The sequence below is a fragment of the Numida meleagris genome, chromosome 7 (assembly GCF_002078875.1).
Source record: "Numida meleagris isolate 19003 breed g44 Domestic line chromosome 7, NumMel1.0, whole genome shotgun sequence".
Classification (NCBI taxonomy): Eukaryota; Metazoa; Chordata; class Aves; order Galliformes; family Numididae; genus Numida; species Numida meleagris.
This window is the reverse complement of record NC_034415.1, coordinates 20,971,225-20,988,692: the sequence shown is the minus strand read 5'-3', so window position 1 is coordinate 20,988,692 and position 17,468 is coordinate 20,971,225. Positions and strand designations below refer to the sequence as shown.

Sequence of the window (17,468 nt, the reverse complement as noted above, 5' to 3'; positions counted from 1 at the left end):
TTCACAGTCCAGCTAAAGAACACCAGAAGGAAACCCAACTGAGAGCAATTTAATTGGTCAGAGGTTAAAACAGAGGACAAGAAACTCGCTCCCCTTTAATAACTGCGGGGAAAAACACCCAGTTCAGTGAAGAGTCTTGTAGCTCTATCCAGTGGCCCAGACAAACTTCATCTTCTGGTTGTGAGCTGTGGAAGACTTAGAAAATGAGCTTTTCACTATTTGAAGTGGCACTGATTTCCCACTGAGGTACAGCTTATTATGACAGTCCGGACACCATGGCTCTGCATCAGTGTCTGTGCTTTTTCGTTTCTTAAGCATCCAGACATAAGCCATGATATAGCCAGTCATGAAGGCATCAAAGCCAGCTCGGTGGGTTCCCACTTGTGAAGATGGCCCCTGGGATACATTTTGCTTTCCTGCAGCACATGCTGCTTCAGTCTCAGGGATGTCTGGGTGATTGGTTGAGAACGTTCCAGCAAGGACCTCTGACTTCCCTTCCACTAGGTCATTGTCATGGGCATTTCCTTTGGTAGAAGGGCTCAGGGCAGCAGTGCTCCCCAGATCCTCTTCCTGCCTTCCACCCTGTGTACCAGGGTCTGAGCTGCCCTCTGGTTCCATAGCAGTGGAGTTTTCCTCCTCCAGTAGCCTGCTATCAGCATTGGCGGGTTCATAGCAGCTCTGTTTTCGTGGTGGTTCCTCCTCCCCATTCTGAATTAGGTCCATTTCTTTCCCTGAGCTTTCCTGTTCTAATGCCTTTTCAGGTTCTTCTGCATTTTTCCGACGCTTCCGTCTGTGTTTCCGTTTCTTCGCCTTCTCACAAAGCTTATCATCCTCATCAATTATGAGGTCAATGTTATGAGACTGTGGACACTTCACTCCATTTGGACACCAGCCATAGGCCTAGGGAGAAAAAGAGAGGTCTGTAGCCACCAGTTAGCTCTGCTCCAGGTTACAGTGATAGCCTACTCTAATTATTCCCCTCAGCTGAGGGCTTGTGAGGCTGTAGCTGGAGCACTGCGTCCAGTTATGGCCCCAGACCACAAGAAAGGCATTGATAAACTGCACTGAGTGCAGCAGGGAGCTGTCGAGAATAGCGCACACAATGCAAGGCTAAGGAAATCCTTGGGTTTGTTCCACCTGGAAAAGATAAGGCTGCAGGCATGGGACAGAGCTAATTGCTGGACCTCAGCTACCTAAAGCAGAGCTTATGGAAACGATGGAGCTAAACTCTTAAGAACATAGGTCAAATGTTAACTGGAAATTCTGACTAGACATCCAAGAAGGTATTTTTCACAATGAGTGATCAAGCACTGGAACGAGGGCCTGAGGGGATTTTGTAATCACTGTCCTTAACCATACTCAAAAATTACCAACCAAGGCTCTGGGCAACTTTGAGTTGGTGGTTTGATGAGAAAGTTCCTGAGATTATCCTAACTGATGGTGTTCTGTGACAATAATGTGCAGCATCATCTAGAGGAACTCCTTTTTCCCCTGAAGCATGTGAAACCAGCTGGGATCAGGTGGGCTCCTTGATAAGCTCTGTAGCAGCTCCAGGAATTGAGATACTGTAGATCACATCACACTATGGTTCCAGAAGCTGCAGACAGGTAATATTTTCTGTATCTAATTGAGGTATGGGGGAGGAAAGAGGAAGCACTTCTTGCTTGGAAGGCAAACCAAGCAAGTTTAGAACTTAAAGCCCTTCCAAGACAGCAATGAGTACTGTAATACATACTAGTTCTTTATTTAGGGCTTTATAATCTCTTTTTTGAATCTTGGCCTCAAATGTAAACTGTGAAATGCGCTACCCCAAAACAAAGCATGTTGTTGCCTTTTCAGTTTCAAAGTCACCTGAAGCTTGAAAGTCTTCCTTGTACTGTGAAGCAAGTGAATGGAACCTCCCAGGTGCTTCCCTTCTACTTCCTGCTCTGGCCACACGTGGCTTTCTCCGTGGGGCCAGGTAGGAAGCAGCGATTCAGGTTACTTACCGAGAATTTCTCACATACAGGCACCTTATTTGCCTCCCCCTCGCTGTGGCTTGCTTCTTCCAGAGAGCAGTGGCGATAGTCGATGTAGCGTGACATGTTGGCAGGGTAGTTGCAGAACTCAACAGAGACGTGCTGGCTGCCGGAGTCCTTCAGCTTGCCGTTCTCTCGCTTGCTGGAACACACAAGAGTACATGGTTACTGTGCTTAATTCGCCAAAGGTACCCCAGAGCAGAGCTGGTACAAACATGCTGCTTTGCACCAACTGTCAGCTCCTCTCATTTCTTGTTCTTGAGCTCTAGCTTCAGTTTGACAGCCTGCTGCAAAGACAGTCCAGGGAACAGAACATTAATAAGAAATCATTTCTGTGCTGGTTAATTAAATACTGGTTTCTTGTATGCCTAAATACAGGCAGAGACATCAGTGTCTTCTGTGACGTCGTGGAAGAAAGAGATGCATGGTGCCCTTAGTATGAAGCACCAACCAAAGACGTGTGTTTGTCTTGATAATACTGCTGGACAAAGAGGAAATGCCTGAAGTGAGGCGTCATAGTGTACCTAGCAACCACCACCCAGACAGAGCAAACCTGGGCAATGCAGACAACAAAGAAATGCTTTCTATCTCAAGAAAAAGCAAGAACTGTCTTGTTCCAGCAGCTGTCTAAAAGGCCCAACAGCTTCAGAAGACAACGTAACTAGAACTGTGGGTTCAAACATTCGGAGGTCAGTTTTAAAAGTATTTTCATCCTGTCCGAATAAAATATTCTCATGCCTGAGAACAGCCATCTTGAACATTTTCAGAGATGTCAAAATAGCATTTCTTGATGCAAAACAGTCACTAAAAATAGCGTTTCTGCATACAGTGTGACTTTGGCTTAGTAGATTCAAATGGCCGTATCACTGCCAGGGCCTTGTTTAGACTGTGCAGCAAGCACAGAACCAGAAGCCACACTGACACAGCTGCTAAAAGACGCCCTTGAGGAGCTGAGGACAGGAAGCAAGACAGGAGGCCAAGGAACAAGAGCACAACCTTTGGCTGGGAGTTGTAGCTGGGTAAGCAAGGGTTGTGTGTGCAGAGCTGGTCAGCACCTGGATGTGCAGAGAGCACCCACTCTTCAACTGCATCATCCCTTAAAAGCTGTCATAGCTAGCAGATTCTGCAGGTACAGCCCTGCTCTCTAGCTGAGTTTTAAGGGTGAACTTGCTCAGTTCAGCACATATTCCCACTTGTATCCCTGTGGCAATAATGGACCATAGCCATGCAGTGAATCAATTTTTAGTTAAATGAGGTTAAACTACTGCCAGCAGAAGACCAAAATCTTTCTGCTGCTGCCCTCTGAACAGAGGAAATTACAAGATGCACCCTTACCTACCCAGCACCCAGCCTAGAACTGAGAAGCACAGGAGAGCATCTTTCTTCAGCCACTGGAACAACACAAAGACCTACATCCTGTGCCTGGAAAAAGAAACCAAGCGCTGACTCCTTTGTCCTTTTGTCCCAGAGCTTTAAGTAGCAGGATGCCACTCACCACTTTTTGTAAGCATATTCCAAGTAGGATGCAACAAAGCGTGTCTCGAACTCTGAAGCATATTTGGTGTCATATATTCCTGCTGGAAACATTTCTGAGAGATCAGAGGTGAAGGTGCCAAGACTGTCTGGGAGATGAGCGTAGAAGCACTGGTACAAGAAGACAAGATCAATCAGGCCATTGTGGAGGATGAGAGGCTTCTTTGCTCGTATGAGTTCCAGGAAAAAGGTCCGAACACTCTGGCTCTGGCTCTCATTGCCCTGAAAGAAGAAGAATTAGTCAACAGATCTTAACACACTGAGGATTTCTGGTGCAACAGCAAGTCAGAGGTTTTTACAGCAGAACACCACCAAGAGCCATGCCATGCTCTGACCAAGGAGATGCCCACATAGTTGGAGAAGCAGCTGCAACAAGTGATGTAGGACAACAGGGAGGAGAAACTTCTGCACTCTGGTTCCCAGCATGAGCCCCTCTTCACACAGCAGCTGGGTGCCAGAGGCTGCAGGGGAACACAGCTTGCAGCAGAGTGAGCTGAGATGAATGAGGGCATCAGTCCTGGAGCATGGATTTACAGAAAGGACGAGGCAGTGATTCTGTACCTTGTCATTGCCTTTGTGGTAGGGGATCCCCTGGGAGTACTGCTTATTGAAGTCAAAGCCATGCTGCACCAGGAACTGCACTGACTGTGGCTCGACGATGTAATCCTCTGTGCAGAGCAGCGTCAGGTTGTAGATCTGGCAGAGGAACGTGTTCTCGGACTGTGGAACGACAGGATCAGAACCTGGTCCTCAGAGCCCAGCACCGTGCCCAGGTGCTGCGGGTGAGAGGGACCGGGCCGAGCCCCCCTCTTCCGACTACGCGTCTGGGGAGCTGCGGTTACCTTCTCCGGGAGTTGTTTGAAGCACGCGATGCCGAGAGACAGGACTGAGCGCGTCCGGGCGGCGTTGCAGACAGCTTTGTAGCGCTCGTCTATGCACCTACCGGAGACGCAACCACTGAGGCGGCCCGGGCCCGGGGAACCGATCCCTCCGCGCTCCCCACAACGACAACCGGAGGACGGGGACCCGGCACCCCTCCCCTACTGCCCCCCAGCCCTGCGGGCACTCACGGGCTCAGCAGTGCCTTCCTGGCGCCCAGGCCGCTCAGCTCCTGCGGAAAAACGACGTTCAGCGGCACGGCCCAGCCGCGCCGCCGCTTACCGGAGCCCCCACCGCCCCCACCTCACCGTGTCTACAGCGATGAAGGTGGCGGTGCGCAGCGCCAGCACCATGGAGGGCCACAGCTCCGTGAAGTTGTCGCTCTGCACGTCCACCACCGGCACCTGACCCCGCGCCATGGCCGCCGCTCCCCCACGCGCCGCCCTGGGGCCTTCCTCGCCGAGGCTGCCCCACGCCTGCCCGCTTCCACCGTGCACCCCGCTCGGCGCCGAGCTCCACATTGATGGCCTGCGGAGGAGGTCTCGGTACCTTGCAGCTTATTACAATCTTTTTGTTGCTTTCCAAAACCCGGTTTCCGCTGAATTTTCCGTCTTTAAGAAAACGGGCGTTTTTCTCGGGCAGCCCCTCGGGGGCCTTCCAGTGCTGCCGCTGTGACTGGCGGGAGAAGAGGCGGGGAAAGCTGATTGGCTCCTACGCGCCACCAGGTCCCGCCCCCTCCCGGCTCCGCCTGAAGGGAGGGGCGAACACGTTCCCCTCGCACCGCGCTGCGATTGGCTCAGGAGCGGAAGGCGGGTCCGAAACGCCCGCTCTGATTTGTTCCCGCGAAGGGGCGGGACGCGGCGCGGCGCTGGAAGCGAAGCATTTTCCTCGGAAAAGCGCGCGTGTCCCACGGTTCCCAGCTATGAGCCGGCTGCGGGCAGCGGCCGCCCGGGGGCTGCGGCGGCAACAGCGGCGGGGAAGCAGCAGCGCGGCCCCGACTGGGAGGGGCAGCAGGAAGGGCGCGTCGCCCCGTGAAGGTGCCTGCGGGCGGGGAGCACGTAGGGTTGGGCCTGGGTAACTCCGCGATCGTGCTCCGTGCCCGCAACCCCTGCTGTGACCGGACCCCGTGCCGCTCTCCCGGCAGAGGCCCCCGCTCGACCGCCTGCGCTGCATCTCTTCCGTGACCCCGTCGAGATCGATGCCCTGCGCAGCCGCCTGCTCGCCTGGTACGACAAAAGCCGGCGGGACCTTCCCTGGAGGACGCTGGTAAGGGCAGGCAGGAGGACCACGGCGTGATCAGTTTCAGGTTGTATGCGGGTCTCCTTGCAGCGGGATGCTGTGTTCCCCCGTCTCTCATACTCCACTTAATTCCCTTTCAGGCTGCAACTGAGCCGGATGCTGACAGGCGGGCGTATGCAGGTGAGGAGCAGGGGTGGCTGCACCCCCTGTATTGCTGCTTGACACGGGGGTACAGCGTGGCCTTGTGAGGGCTGTGGCTTTAGTGCCGTTCCTGTGAAGAGCTGCTTGGGCCCCTGGTGGTATCTGAGAGGCAACTTTGGGCCTGAGGGAAATCCTGTGGGGATGAGGATGGGGAGGGGGGCAGCTGGGTTGGGTGCTGCTGCAGTTCTTGGAATCAGCTCCACGGTGACTGGGGCGGATGCTATGGGAGGTGGCATTGGCACCTCTGCACTGATCCCTCCGTGCTCCTGGCAGTGTGGGTGTCCGAGATCATGCTCCAGCAGACACAAGTGGCCACAGTGATTGACTACTACAACCGCTGGATGCAGGTGATTCTTCCTCATGCAGTGCCCCCAAACCTCCTGCTTTGGCGGCTTTACTCTCTGGCCATGGCAGATTCCCGTTTGCAGAGCGTGGCTGTCCCGCCCCTAACTTGTCATCTCTCTCCTGCAGAAGTGGCCAACGCTGCAGGCGCTGGCAGCAGCATCACTGGAGGTGAGGAGCGTGGGACTGGGCTGCCCTCACTGCTCTCCCTGTGTCCCCTAACACTGTGTCTTGTGGGGCAGGAGGTGAATGAGCTCTGGGCAGGACTTGGCTACTACTCACGAGGAAAGCGCCTGCAGGAGGCAGCAAGGAAGGTGAAGGGGCATTCCTCTAAGCTCTCTGTGCCCCGTGGGTGGCTGCTAGTTCACACCTGCTTTGCCTCACTAGGGCTGAGCTGGTTTCCCAGGGCCACAGAGGCTGGGTGCCCTCCTTATCACATGTACAGACTGCGTCTGCTCGGCTGACGCTGGCTGCCCTGTCTGCAGGTGGTGTCGGAGCTGGGCGGCCGCATGCCCAGGACAGCCGAGGACCTGCAGAAGCTGCTGCCAGGAGTGGGCCGATACACAGCAGGAGCCATCGCTTCCATCTCGTTTGGGCAGGTGAGGGCTGTCCAGAGGGGATGCGTCTCCCGTCACTACCACCTCCCTGCCCCTCACCAGCATCTCCCAATTTGCTGATGCCTGCTCCCCACCTCAGGCTACTGGCGTCGTGGATGGGAATGTGATCCGCGTGCTGTGCCGCCTGCGGTGCATCGGCGCTGACACCAGCAGCCTGGCTGTCACTGACTGCCTCTGGTGAGAGGAGCTGTGCTGATGGCGGCTGTGGTTGTGGTTGTGTGTTGGTGGCTGAGGGCAGGATTGTTTGGGAGCCATGAGGAGCTGAGCTGATGGGGGGAGGCTGGAGGAGCAGGAGCTTTAGGGCTCATGGGAGTCACAGGCTCATGAGGCAAGTGGAGGATGTGGGGTCCCTGCATGCAGAGCCCTACGTCACTCACAGCCATCTCCCCCAGGGACATGGCCAATGCCCTGGTGGATAGGAGCCACCCAGGGGACTTCAACCAAGCTCTGATGGAGCTGGGGGCAACCGTGTGCACGCCCAAATCCCCGCTGTGCGGGGAGTGCCCAGTGAAGGAGCACTGCCACTCCTGGCATAGGGTAAGAACGGCCCCCAGACTGGTCCTTTGACTGTCTTGGGTGGCGGAGGCCTCTAGCTATCCCTGTGGGGGATGACAGAAGGTCCCCAAGCCTCCTCTGAAGCATCATGCAAATACTTGGCAGGGTACTGACCCCTGCATTCTCAGCTGGTGCCAGCCCTGGGTGTTACTGTGTGTGGAGATGGAGTTGGACATGCTGTTGCCCCATACAGGTGGAGAAGGAGCTGGCCTCTGCCTCTCAGAAGCTGTTTGGAAAGTCCAACCCAGTGCCTGACGTTGAGGACTGTGGTGAGTGCTTGGGTTGGTCCCTGCGGCAGCTCTGCATCTGGGCCCTGCCGTGACCGTTGCATTGGTGTTTGCAGGGGTTGGGGGCTGTCCCTTGTGCCCCCCTGCTGCCGAGCCGTGGGACAGCAGCCTGGGGGTCACCAACTTCCCCCGCAAAGCAGCGAAGAAGCAGCCACGGGCAGAGCGGACAGCCACATGTGTGCTGGAGCGGAGGGGCCACCTTGGGGTCCCTGAGTACCTCATCGTGCAGAGACCCAGCTCAGGTACGGGGCCAGGTGGGACTGGGGCACAGGCATCAAGCGGTGCTGGGATGGAGCAGTGGGTCAGTGCTCGCTCCTGGACAGCAATGGGGCTCTGCACCCCTAGCTCACACCCCTGCTTTGCCCTCTCACAGGGCTCTTGGCTGGGCTCTGGGAGTTCCCCAGCCTCCCACTGGCTCCAGGCCTGCAGGAAGAGCAGCAGAAGGAGGTGCTGGCTGACCACCTGCGGGCATGGACAGGGCGGCCCGTGCAGGCACAGAGTTTGAGCTTCATCGGAGAGGTGAACATGGGGCCAAGCACTGTGCGCTGTGTTATGGGGGGATGCAACACGGGGGGGGGTCCCCGTTCCCGGATGTCACCCTTTTCAAGCCCTGCCTGCACGCTGCCTATCTCAGTATATTCCTGTCCCCTTGCAGGTTGTCCACATCTTCTCTCACATTCACCAAACATATGCGGTCTACTCACTGTGCCTGGATGGGGATGTGGTCCTGGACACTGCCTTGTCCCCATCCCGCTGGGTGTCAGAGGAGGAATTCCGTGCCTCGGCTGTGTCCACTGCCATGAAGAAGGTACCGGGGGACCCGGGATGTTCCCTCCTCCCCTCCCTCTTCCCGAGGTGCTGGGAGCATCCCTGGCATCCCCCCCAGCTGCTGTGGGGCCAGCCCAGCTTGGGGACCAGAGTCCTATTTCTGGGCTCTCTCATGCTCCCTTCAGGTGCTGAAGGCACGAGAGACTCAGCGTGGGGAGCAGAGTGGCCATGCCAAGGTGGGCGGTGCAGCAGTGTGCGCAGAGCTGCCCCGTGCCGTGCTGGAGCCCCCCAGGACTTGGGGCTGCACTGGGAGCTCCCCATCCTGGAGCAGGGAAACGTGCCTGGCCGGCTCTGTCTGTGGTTCCCTCAGTATTAGGGACACCCCACTGTTGATGCCCCAGAGGGGGTCCCTGAGGACCCTCGGGGTTTGGTTCAGCCCCGGCATCTCTCCTGCAGGGCTCCAAGCGGAAGCGGGGATCAAAGCTGGGGGCGGTGGGCAGCACCCCCACAGGGATGCAGCTCTCCCTGCGCGCCTTCCTCCGAGCTCCGACCCCTCCGTGATGGCACCTTTGGCAGCTGACACCAGCAGGTCATGTGCTGTGGTGAGCCCTGCACAGGGCAGCTGCAGGTCCCCCCGTGGCCCTGTAGCGAGCGCTGTGCCTTCTTCCAGCCCCACGGCCATCAGGACATCACCACTTTCCCCAGTGCACCTGTGGATGTGTGCTGTACAAGGGGCTGGTGCGGTGCTGGATGTGACCCGGAGCTGGGCTCACTCCCCTGCCCTGGGCACGGGGTTACTTGGCCTGGCCGCGGGGTTTCTCTGGCAGCAGGAAGGATGAGGCCACATTCCCATCACTCGCACACGCCACCAGCCAGCGACTGTGGTGCTGTTGTACCCTCACACCCGTATTCCCGTAGCCCTTTTTATGTTTCTTTTTGCTGAATGTGAGCCATGGGCTTTTTAATAAATCTCCTAAGGGTCCCTTTTTTATTTTCTTCTTTCCTTTATTGTTTTTTTCTTGAAGTGACTTTCTGCCTCCAGTGCAGCGCAGCTCTAAGCTGGGGCTGCCAGTGGTTGAACATGAAGGTGGCCGGCAGGATGCTCATGCCTGGGCTGAGAAAGCAAAGCAGTGGTCTCTGTGTTACTAGTGCCCAGCGCTAACAGCAGGTGCCAGCCCTGCTGTGTGGGATGCCCTATGGCCTTGGGGTGACCCACCCTGGGCACCGGAAATGGTCCTTTTGTCCTCACCCTAGCAAATCTTAAACAGGAGCAAAAAAAAAAACCAACCCACAGCAGTTCTTTCAGGTTAATTCTTTAATTTAGGTGATGAAGAGGCAGTCACTTGCCATGTGGTGCCCTGGGTGGTGACTGCTGCTGAGCAGCTGTGTCCATAGTACCCTCCTTGTCCCCCACAGTGGGGTTGTGGCAGTGCGAGCAGTGTCCTCAGCTGTGCTGCAGGCACAACTTTCATTAGATTCAGGTGAAATTAAGGCAGAAGGACCTTCACATCTGGCTAATGGCAGCCCAAGGAGGGGGACAAACCCCTCTCCATGCTGGGGGCTGCTCAGGGCCACCAGGACCTGTCTCTGAGCACTGTGCTGCAACACTGGAGAGGTGTCTGGGTTGAGCTCCTTGGCCCGTGCTGCTCAGGGCTGCGCCGTGGCCATCTGCCGGTATTTGCGTATTGTCCCAGGGTTGGGATGGAGTGAAGGGGAGCTGCAGGTCTCTACTGCCTCTGGTCCATATAGACCTGCACAGCTTTCCACAGCGCCCGTATGTTGCCTTCCCCAAAGCCAGGAGCTCCACGTCGCTCTATGAGCTCCAGGAAGAAGGTCTCCTCAGAGAAGATGGGATGGGTGAAGATCTGCATCAGGTAACTCTGCGCAGGGCTTACACCAGCATCGCCGCCCAGCTGCCCGCTGACCCCACGCGCGGTGGTGTCCAGCAGGATGCCCAGCTCTGCCAGCGCACGGGGGTCCTGCCCGGCACCTCGCACCTCCTCCTCCTTGCCCCCCTGGCTGTAATAGGCAGCGGGGGGTGTGAAGAACCGCACGCCCGCCTGCCGCAGGGCTCTGGTGGCTGACACAATGTCAGGCGTGTGCAGTCCCACGTGCTGGATGCCAGCCCCGCCGTGCTGCTCCAGGAAGGTGTCCACTTGGTTTGGGATGGATTCAGAAAGAGACTCGGCGAGGACGAGCTTGCAGCCGCAACCCTGGGCGCTCTGCAGGGCATGGAGGAGCATGCCCGCCCCGTGCCCGCCCAGCACAAAGCCCTGAGCTGGCTGCTGCCGTGGGCTCAGCGAGAAGTGCCGAAAGCCAAAGCAGCGCTGGTACCAGTCCAGAGCCGCCTGCGTGCCACCCCGCGGGCACACATAGGTGATGTGGTCGAAGTGGGAGATCTCCACACCGTCCCCCGGGGCTGCTCCCTGTATAGGCTGGAAGCCGGGCAGGAAGGGTCCCCGGTAGCAGGAGCGGTCCAGCAGCGTGTGGCTGATGTTGCCCACGGCGGAGCTCACCACGCCGTAGGTGACAGAGCCGCGCTCGTCTCTCACCTCGGTGGGGGGCACGGGCAGGGTGCAGCCCCAGCTCTGCAGCTGCGCGCACAGCCCCGGCACGTCATCCACCTCCAGGCAGACGTTGGAGGCTGTGCCCAGCGTGGGACGGGGGTCCACGTCGTAGAGGAAATCGTGGTTGGAGATGCCGGCTGGCGCCAGGTGCTGGTTGAGGAGGAAGACGGCAGCGCCCCGGCGCAGCGCCAGCTGCCTCACGCGCGGCGTCTCCCGCACGGCCACGGGCTGGAAGCGGAAAGCGGCAGCCAGGTCCTGTGCACAGCCCTGCCCGTAGGGCACGTGGAGGGACAGGAAGCACGGGCGGCTCAGCGAGGCGGCCATGGCCGGGCATCCTGTAGGGGAGACAGTGGGGTCAAGGGGGGCTCGCTGCCTGTGGGAGGGAGCTGTGGCCCCGTTCTGCACAGACCCCAGTGCGTGCACGCAGACAAATATATATGTTTTAAATCAGTGTCTCTGAAATGCTTTCCAGCTCTAAGAGGCTGCCCGAGGACGCTGCTGTCCCCATAACCCTTTGGGGCTCACTTTGCTCCCCTGTCCCATAACGCAACCCCTCAGCCTTGGGTGCAGCCCAGCGTGCCCCCATACGTCCCTCGAGGAGATGTTTGCAATAGGGATGGGGGTTTGGTTTGGGAGCAATCCTGTATGCAGTGGGCGGACTGGGGAGCACGGAGAGGCTCTGCATCCAAAAGGGTCTTGCGCTGACCTGGTGCCCGCCAGGCGCGCACCGCAGTAACCCCCGGCAACGGCAGCGCAGAGCTCCCGCAGCAGCACGGGGCCACGGTGACCTTGCCCTAAAGCCACGCGGGGTGAAGGCCACGGAGCACTGCGGGGATCGCAGCCCCCAGCTCCCGGGCGAGCCCCCCCACCCCAACCGGGGCCCCGCTCTCACCGCCTCCCCCCGCACGCCCCGGCTCACCGGGCTCCGGGCACGCCGAGCGCAGGGCACGCCGGGCCGGGCCCGCCCCGGGCAGCGCTGGGGGCGGTGCGGAGCGGGGCGGTGGGGTGGGATCGCTGGGCTGTTCCTCCTCCCAGCCCCGCGGTGCCCTGGCGGCCCATTGCCCCGTCCTTGTTTGGGGCCCCGTTCCCCCCCTTTGCGGCCGGGTTCTCGATGTCCTGTTCCCACACTGCTGTCCCCGCTCTGTTTATGGCTGCTGCCCTTCCCCGGCTTATCGTGTTTTTGTACAGATTCCCAGGGTGATAAACTGCTCAAATATTTGCGGAGATGTCCGTGTGGGGCCGGTGTGGGGTTTTTTGGGGGGGAGGTCCCCCATCTCCTTAGGCCATCGCAGCCCATCGGTGTGGGGCTGGGTGGGAGGATGGGGGACCCTTGCGGCCCTGGGTGCAAAGCCTGGGACCGCACAGCGAGGTGACACCCCAGAATGCAGGGCATGCATTTTGGGGATGCTGTGGTCCCAGATGGGAGAGCCATACCCTTGGCACTGCCACCCACCCCCGCCTGGCCTGACGTAGCTGTAGGGCTGCGTGCCCGGCTCTTCCCTGAGCACCAGGCACCGCTTTGTCCCAGCACAGCTCAGGGCCTCAATGAGGACAGAGGCGGCCTTGTTGCCATCCTCAGGCGGGCGGTGGTGGACGGGGAGCGCTTCTCCTCCTCCTCCTGGGCGGAGAGAGTGGTCAGCAGATAAAAGGGAGGCAGGGGCCAGCTGGGCACTGCCCGGAGCGGAGCAAGGTCCATCCAGAGGACAGCAGCGAGGAGCGCGGTACTGAGGGCTCCTTCTCATGGGGGAGAGGGCTGGCTTTGGGGTCATCCTTCCTACCAGCCCCCTGCTCCCTGATGGGTTGTCTCCCTGCCCTGTGTCCCCCCCCGCCCATCAGACACGCAGGGAGGGGGCACACCGCGGGGTGGGAAGGGCTGTGGGGCAGTGGGATGGATGGGACATTGGGTGGATCCTGGGGATATCGGGGCTAAGGGTCTATGCACCCCAAAGCGCTTGGTGGGACAAGAGGACCTTCAAGGTGGCCTCAAGGTTAAACCACTATCCTTGTGGCCATGCTGACAGGGCTCCCAAAACCAACCTTGGTTTGGGGTTTTGGGGTCAGCAGTGCAGCGTGGGTCCCTGGGGGAGGCAGGGCATGGGGGCACTGACCTCCATCCCCCGCAGCGCACCCCTGGTGCCGGGATGGGGCCGCTGCTGCTGGCGCTGGCCTCCTGCCTGGGGCTGGCCATGGCCTCCGAGGGGGCCACCAACGGCAGCCGGCTGTGCCGCGAGGCCCCGGTGTGGCAGATCAACGGCTCCAGCCCCATGAAGGGCGCGGCGGGGCAGGTGACGGTGGTGGCCCTGCTGAAGGCCAGCTGACACTTCTGCCTGCTGCAGGCTCGCAGGTGAGGCCTGCCCCCCCCACCCCGCCACCATCTTGGCCCACGGCATGGCGGCCGCACTCAGTGCGCCCTTCCCTACAGCCTCGGGGCCCTGCGGGAGCGGCTGGGGCAGCAGGGCGTGGGCGATGTCCGCTACATGATCATCAACGAGCAGGCCCCGCTGTCCCGCGCCATGTTCGGGGAGCTGCAGCGCCATGCCCCGCCAGGCATCCCCGTCCTCCAGCAGCAGCCACATGAGCCCGATGTGTGGCAGCTGCTGGGGGGCGACAAGGACGACTTCCTTGTCTATGACCGGTGAGCTCCTGTCCCTGGGGCGGGTGCTGGGAGCGCTCCCCCTTGGGAGGGTGAGATGGGGCTGTGCTCGTTGCCGGGGTTGAGGCACCCAGCTGCCCCCACAGCCCCTCCTCGCTCTGCCCTAGCTGTGGCCGCCTGGCCTTCCACATCCAGCTGCCCTACAGCTTCCTGCACCTGCCCTATGTTGAGTCCGCCATCCGCTTCACCCACCGCAAAGACTTCTGTGGGAACTGTTCCCTCTACCCCAACAGCACCCAGGAGGTATGGGGCTGCAGGGGCCGTGGGGTGGGCTCTGCAACACCTGGCTTCGTGCCGGGACTGTGACATCCCTGCCAAGGGTCCTGGCAGATATCCATAACACACTAGCCCTTGTGTTGTTTTCCCTAGGCCAACATCACTGTGGAGGTCCCTGTGACCCCGACCCCGCTTCCCAAACAGGAGGAGAAGGAGTCTGAGATCCCCGCCCACCACCAACCCAACCATCTTCATCCTCACCATCACGTGGTCGGCAGCGGGACAGCCCCAGAGCCCAGTGGGGACCGCAGACCTGCTGCCCACACTCACCACCACCATGGAGCCCATGGCCAACTCCGTCCCAAGGAGCAGGCACCAGAGGGACGTGATCCCTAATCTGGGCAGAACCCGGAGCGTGCATACCACGCAGGCTCACTTCCCAGAGGCATCGAAGGACTTGCTTTGTGCTGCTGGCCACAAGCAGCATTGGTGTACAGCCCCCTCCATGTGGGTCATGCTTCCACCCAGTGACTAGGGATGAAAATCCCCCTCTGGCACCCAAAGATGCTGTCCTTTTTGCCCTAAGACTCAGTTCTGCCCCTTCTTCCTCTGCTGCTGCTTCTCTGTGCTCAATGATGCCCGTGGTGCAAACTGGGACATCCCCAGTCACTGCGGGCTGACACCGCATGGAGCAGCGGGGCAGGGATTGAAGGAGCAGAACTGGGACCCATGGGTGTACCTGGAGGGCCCGGGTGAGCCCGGAGGAGGGGAGTGCGGATGGGGGTCGCAGCTCCCTGTGTCTCAACCTTCTCACCCTGTGCACGGGTATGTGCAGTGGTGGTGGGTGGCCGCAAGATGGTGGCCGTGTCCCCTCTCAGAAAACAGGGGGCTGCCTCCAGGGCCCGCAGCCCTGGGAGGAGGACGTGGGTGGGGGTCCTGGGGTGAAGTGGACATCCAGGTGACGAATAAAGCCTCTGTGAAGCGAACCCTACCTGGCCTGGCCTCTGGGGTGCTTCTTTCCTAAAATGGGGGAGGTTCCTGGGGCTCCCTACCAGTCACAAGAATCATAGAATCATTGAGTTTGGAAAAGACCTCCAAGACGATCCAGTCCAACTGTCTGCCTACCATCAATATTTCCCCACTGAACCATGTCCCTTAGTACAACACCTAAGGTGGGACTTAGGAAGGGGCTTTGGGTTCTACGTGGGCCCCATAAAGCAGTGTCCAGTGGAGATTCGTGTTTCCCCAGCCCTGCACCTTGCCCCCCGCCTGCCCCAGCCCCACAGCCCAGCCCATCCCGCGCAGCTCTGCCCAGCACCCCCACCCCTCCATCTTCCCTTTGCCTGAGCTGGGAGCAAAGGGACGGTTTTCCACTTACGTGGCTCCATGTGGGGGTCAGAAGTTCCTCCCCATGGGGATGAGTTGAGTCAGGTTGGTTGGGATTGGTCTGCGGTGTCGCACAGGACCCTGCTCCCTGGCTCCATCTCTCTCTTCTTCCTCCTCCTCCTCCTCCTCCTCCTCCTCCTCACCCTTCCTCCTCTACCTGCTCCCAGCACCCACAAGGGCACCTCTGCCTGCTGCTCCGCCATCAGTATCAAGGTTATTTTCTTCTTCTGGCAGCTGCTGTAATTGAAACAAAGCAGGCCGGGCCTCACGGGCTCTGCTTCTCTCGCTCATTTTGCCGGTGCTGCTGAGACAACCAATTCATCTTATCGATGCTGCTCGGCCTCTTTTCCACTGGAGCCAGGCAGAGCCTTCTCCTTACTGCAGACATCCCAGGCAGCAGCAAAGCTCTCCTCCTGCCGTGCTTTGGGCTGGGAACAGAGGAGAAGTGTTTTGGTGGGGGTCAAGGGGCTCTTTATATCGTTGACACCTTGGAGGAGGATGCTGCGACCCCCTGGTGCCCATGGCTGCCCCACCACCCTGGAGAAGGATGCGCCGCAGTACCCTGCTGTCCACGGCCAGTCACCAGATCACCCCACTGCCTCGGCCCTGAGCGCTGATCCAGGCAGATCCTCTCGGGAAGAGTGGGAACAGCCAGTCCTAATGTCAACAGAGGCCTCTTGTGCAGCGATGCTGTGTCAAGAAGAGGAATGGGTCCCTCCTCCTCCGCCCATTCATCTGGCAGCCGGGGGCTGGCGCGCCGCCAAGCCAGGCTGCTTTGGAAACATTTCATTGAGGAGGCAGCTGAGCCGAGGAAAACAGAATGAAAATACACAGAGAGATCACTGTTGTTAGGCAAAATAAATGCAGGCGGCTGCGTTTCTGCCCCCCAAATCCAGCCCAGCCAGGCCCCCATCGCCTCTGTGGACTGCACAGGGACGGGGCAGCCATGTGTGTCCCCGTGGGCTGGGAGATGGGTTGGGGATGTTCCCAGCGGGTGGGCACGGGCTCATCCCGGTGCAGTGCTGTGCCAGGAGTCGGGACAGGTGCAGAGCCGCACAGGGCAGGTTTCTGAGCGCAGGTGGTGCGAGAGCCGCCAGCCCGCACCTGGCCTGGGACCTCAGTGCACCTGTGGGCAGAGGAGAGGGGCCCTTCTGTGCCCGCATTTCTCTTCGGAGCGCACGGACAGCTGCAGTCACATCTGAAGGAGGTCCGTGAGGTTGGGGGTGCCGGGAGGTTTCGTGAAACAGCTGGATGGTAAAAGCTGACTGCGTTGGAGTTCTGCTGAAAGAGGAGTGCAGCGATAACTCAGCGCTAATGAGTCAGCAGAGAATCCGCCTGGGATTCCAACAGTTTGATGGCAAAGGTTCCAGCTCCATCTGATAGTTTGTTGGAGGCCCCACCAGACGATGGAGAACCTCAAAACAGGGCTCAGCCCCACGGGCAGCCACCCCAAGGCATTGCTCCCCTTGCTTGCAAAGCCAATTATTTTGTAAAGGAAGGTCTCTGCTCCTCCTTGGTCACGGGATCCACAGGGTTGCTGAGGGACAAATATCCCAGGCAACAGCCCCTGTGCTTCCGGCTGTGAAAGCAATGTCAGAGGGGAATGGGAGCACCCTAGGGAGGGAAAAATGCACAGGAAAAGGCAGCACTTGGTCAGGAATTCTCCTCATTGGCACCAGCTGGGACGAGGTGAGTGAGGACAGCCCGGGCTGCGCCCGCAGCCCCATCCCTGCGAGACTCAGCCTTCAGGGAACCCCTCCTCCTGACCTCCATCGGTCGCGATGTGGCTCATTCTCCGTAATGGAGCTGCGGGTTCTGCTGCAGCCCCTGCCGAGACCCGGCTCCTTCTTTCCCAGTTCTGGGAAGAGGACCTCGGGCACTGAAGAATGACAGAGGGAGGAAACGGAGGTTTCCGAGATCCACTGTTCCCAAAGGGGCTGTAACTTGGAATTAGACGGGACAAAGGATTTATGGGAAGTGTATTTCTGGGGAATTCCAGGGACGGTGTCCCACCGGACACGGGAACGACCCGCTCCGCTCTCGGGGAACGTCAAGGCACAAGGACGCTGCAGGGGCGTGCGGGCCGCGCATCTTCTCCACGAGCAGACCCAGCCGCCCACGGAACGGCGGAGCGCTGCTCCGGCCCGGCGCTGACAGCGGCGCTTCCCCGCGAGGCACTGGGGCCGGCGGGGCTGCGGGGGGCTGCG

The 17,468-nt window shown here is 59.3% G+C and overlaps 5 protein-coding genes across 12 annotated transcripts in view; 3 read left to right on the top strand and 2 right to left on the bottom strand.

Annotated features, from left to right (window-relative positions):
- Positions 30-4,873, bottom strand: TOE1 (target of EGR1, member 1 (nuclear)). Its single transcript, XM_021405590.1, has 7 exons — positions 4,739-4,873; positions 4,622-4,662; positions 4,394-4,490; positions 4,113-4,271; positions 3,514-3,773; positions 1,989-2,160; positions 30-900 (listed from the first exon to the last, which is right to left on the bottom strand). The coding sequence occupies exons 1-7, from the start codon at positions 4,847-4,849 to the stop codon at positions 145-147; spliced, it is 1,596 nt and encodes a 531-aa protein (XP_021261265.1). The 5' UTR covers positions 4,850-4,873; the 3' UTR covers positions 30-144.
- MUTYH (mutY DNA glycosylase) lies at positions 4,834-9,430 on the top strand. 7 transcript variants are annotated; one of them, XM_021405579.1, is made up of 15 exons: positions 4,991-5,467; positions 5,575-5,696; positions 5,810-5,849; positions 6,144-6,217; positions 6,342-6,383; positions 6,455-6,526; positions 6,698-6,811; positions 6,909-7,006; positions 7,222-7,366; positions 7,578-7,653; positions 7,728-7,913; positions 8,045-8,190; positions 8,327-8,479; positions 8,625-8,675; positions 8,896-9,151. In XM_021405579.1, exons 1-15 carry the CDS (start codon positions 5,353-5,355, stop codon positions 8,998-9,000), a joined length of 1,539 nt encoding a protein of 512 aa, XP_021261254.1. In that variant the 5' UTR covers positions 4,991-5,352; the 3' UTR covers positions 9,001-9,151. The 7 variants fall into 7 exon arrangements, with proteins under 7 accessions (XP_021261249.1, XP_021261251.1, XP_021261248.1 ...); XM_021405574.1 differs by lacking the exon at positions 4,991-5,467 and adding an exon at positions 4,834-4,975 and having other exon boundaries at positions 8,625-9,430; XM_021405572.1 differs by having other exon boundaries at positions 4,988-5,467; positions 8,625-9,430.
- On the bottom strand, positions 9,737-11,987 carry HPDL (4-hydroxyphenylpyruvate dioxygenase like). 2 transcript variants are annotated; one of them, XM_021405604.1, is made up of 2 exons: positions 11,926-11,987; positions 9,737-11,341 (listed from the first exon to the last, which is right to left on the bottom strand). In XM_021405604.1, exon 2 carries the CDS (start codon positions 11,328-11,330, stop codon positions 10,167-10,169), a length of 1,164 nt encoding a protein of 387 aa, XP_021261279.1. In that variant the 5' UTR covers positions 11,331-11,341; positions 11,926-11,987; the 3' UTR covers positions 9,737-10,166. The 2 variants fall into 2 exon arrangements, with proteins under 2 accessions (XP_021261279.1, XP_021261278.1); XM_021405603.1 differs by having other exon boundaries at positions 11,899-11,961.
- LOC110402951 (selenoprotein Pb-like) lies at positions 12,648-14,849 on the top strand. The gene is made up of 5 exons (XM_021405610.1): positions 12,648-12,727; positions 13,130-13,350; positions 13,429-13,641; positions 13,767-13,902; positions 14,029-14,849. Exons 2-5 carry the CDS (start codon positions 13,148-13,150, stop codon positions 14,269-14,271), a joined length of 795 nt encoding a protein of 264 aa, XP_021261285.1. The 5' UTR covers positions 12,648-12,727; positions 13,130-13,147; the 3' UTR covers positions 14,272-14,849.
- ZSWIM5 (zinc finger SWIM-type containing 5) overlaps positions 16,875-17,468 on the top strand; it is an 82,644-nt gene continuing 82,050 nt past the window's right edge. Inside the window, exon 1 of the mRNA XM_021404977.1 lies at positions 16,875-16,950. Coding sequence (XP_021260652.1) covers positions 16,890-16,950 — 61 coding nt within the window. The 5' untranslated portion in view covers positions 16,875-16,889. The remainder of the gene's footprint in view (positions 16,951-17,468) is intronic.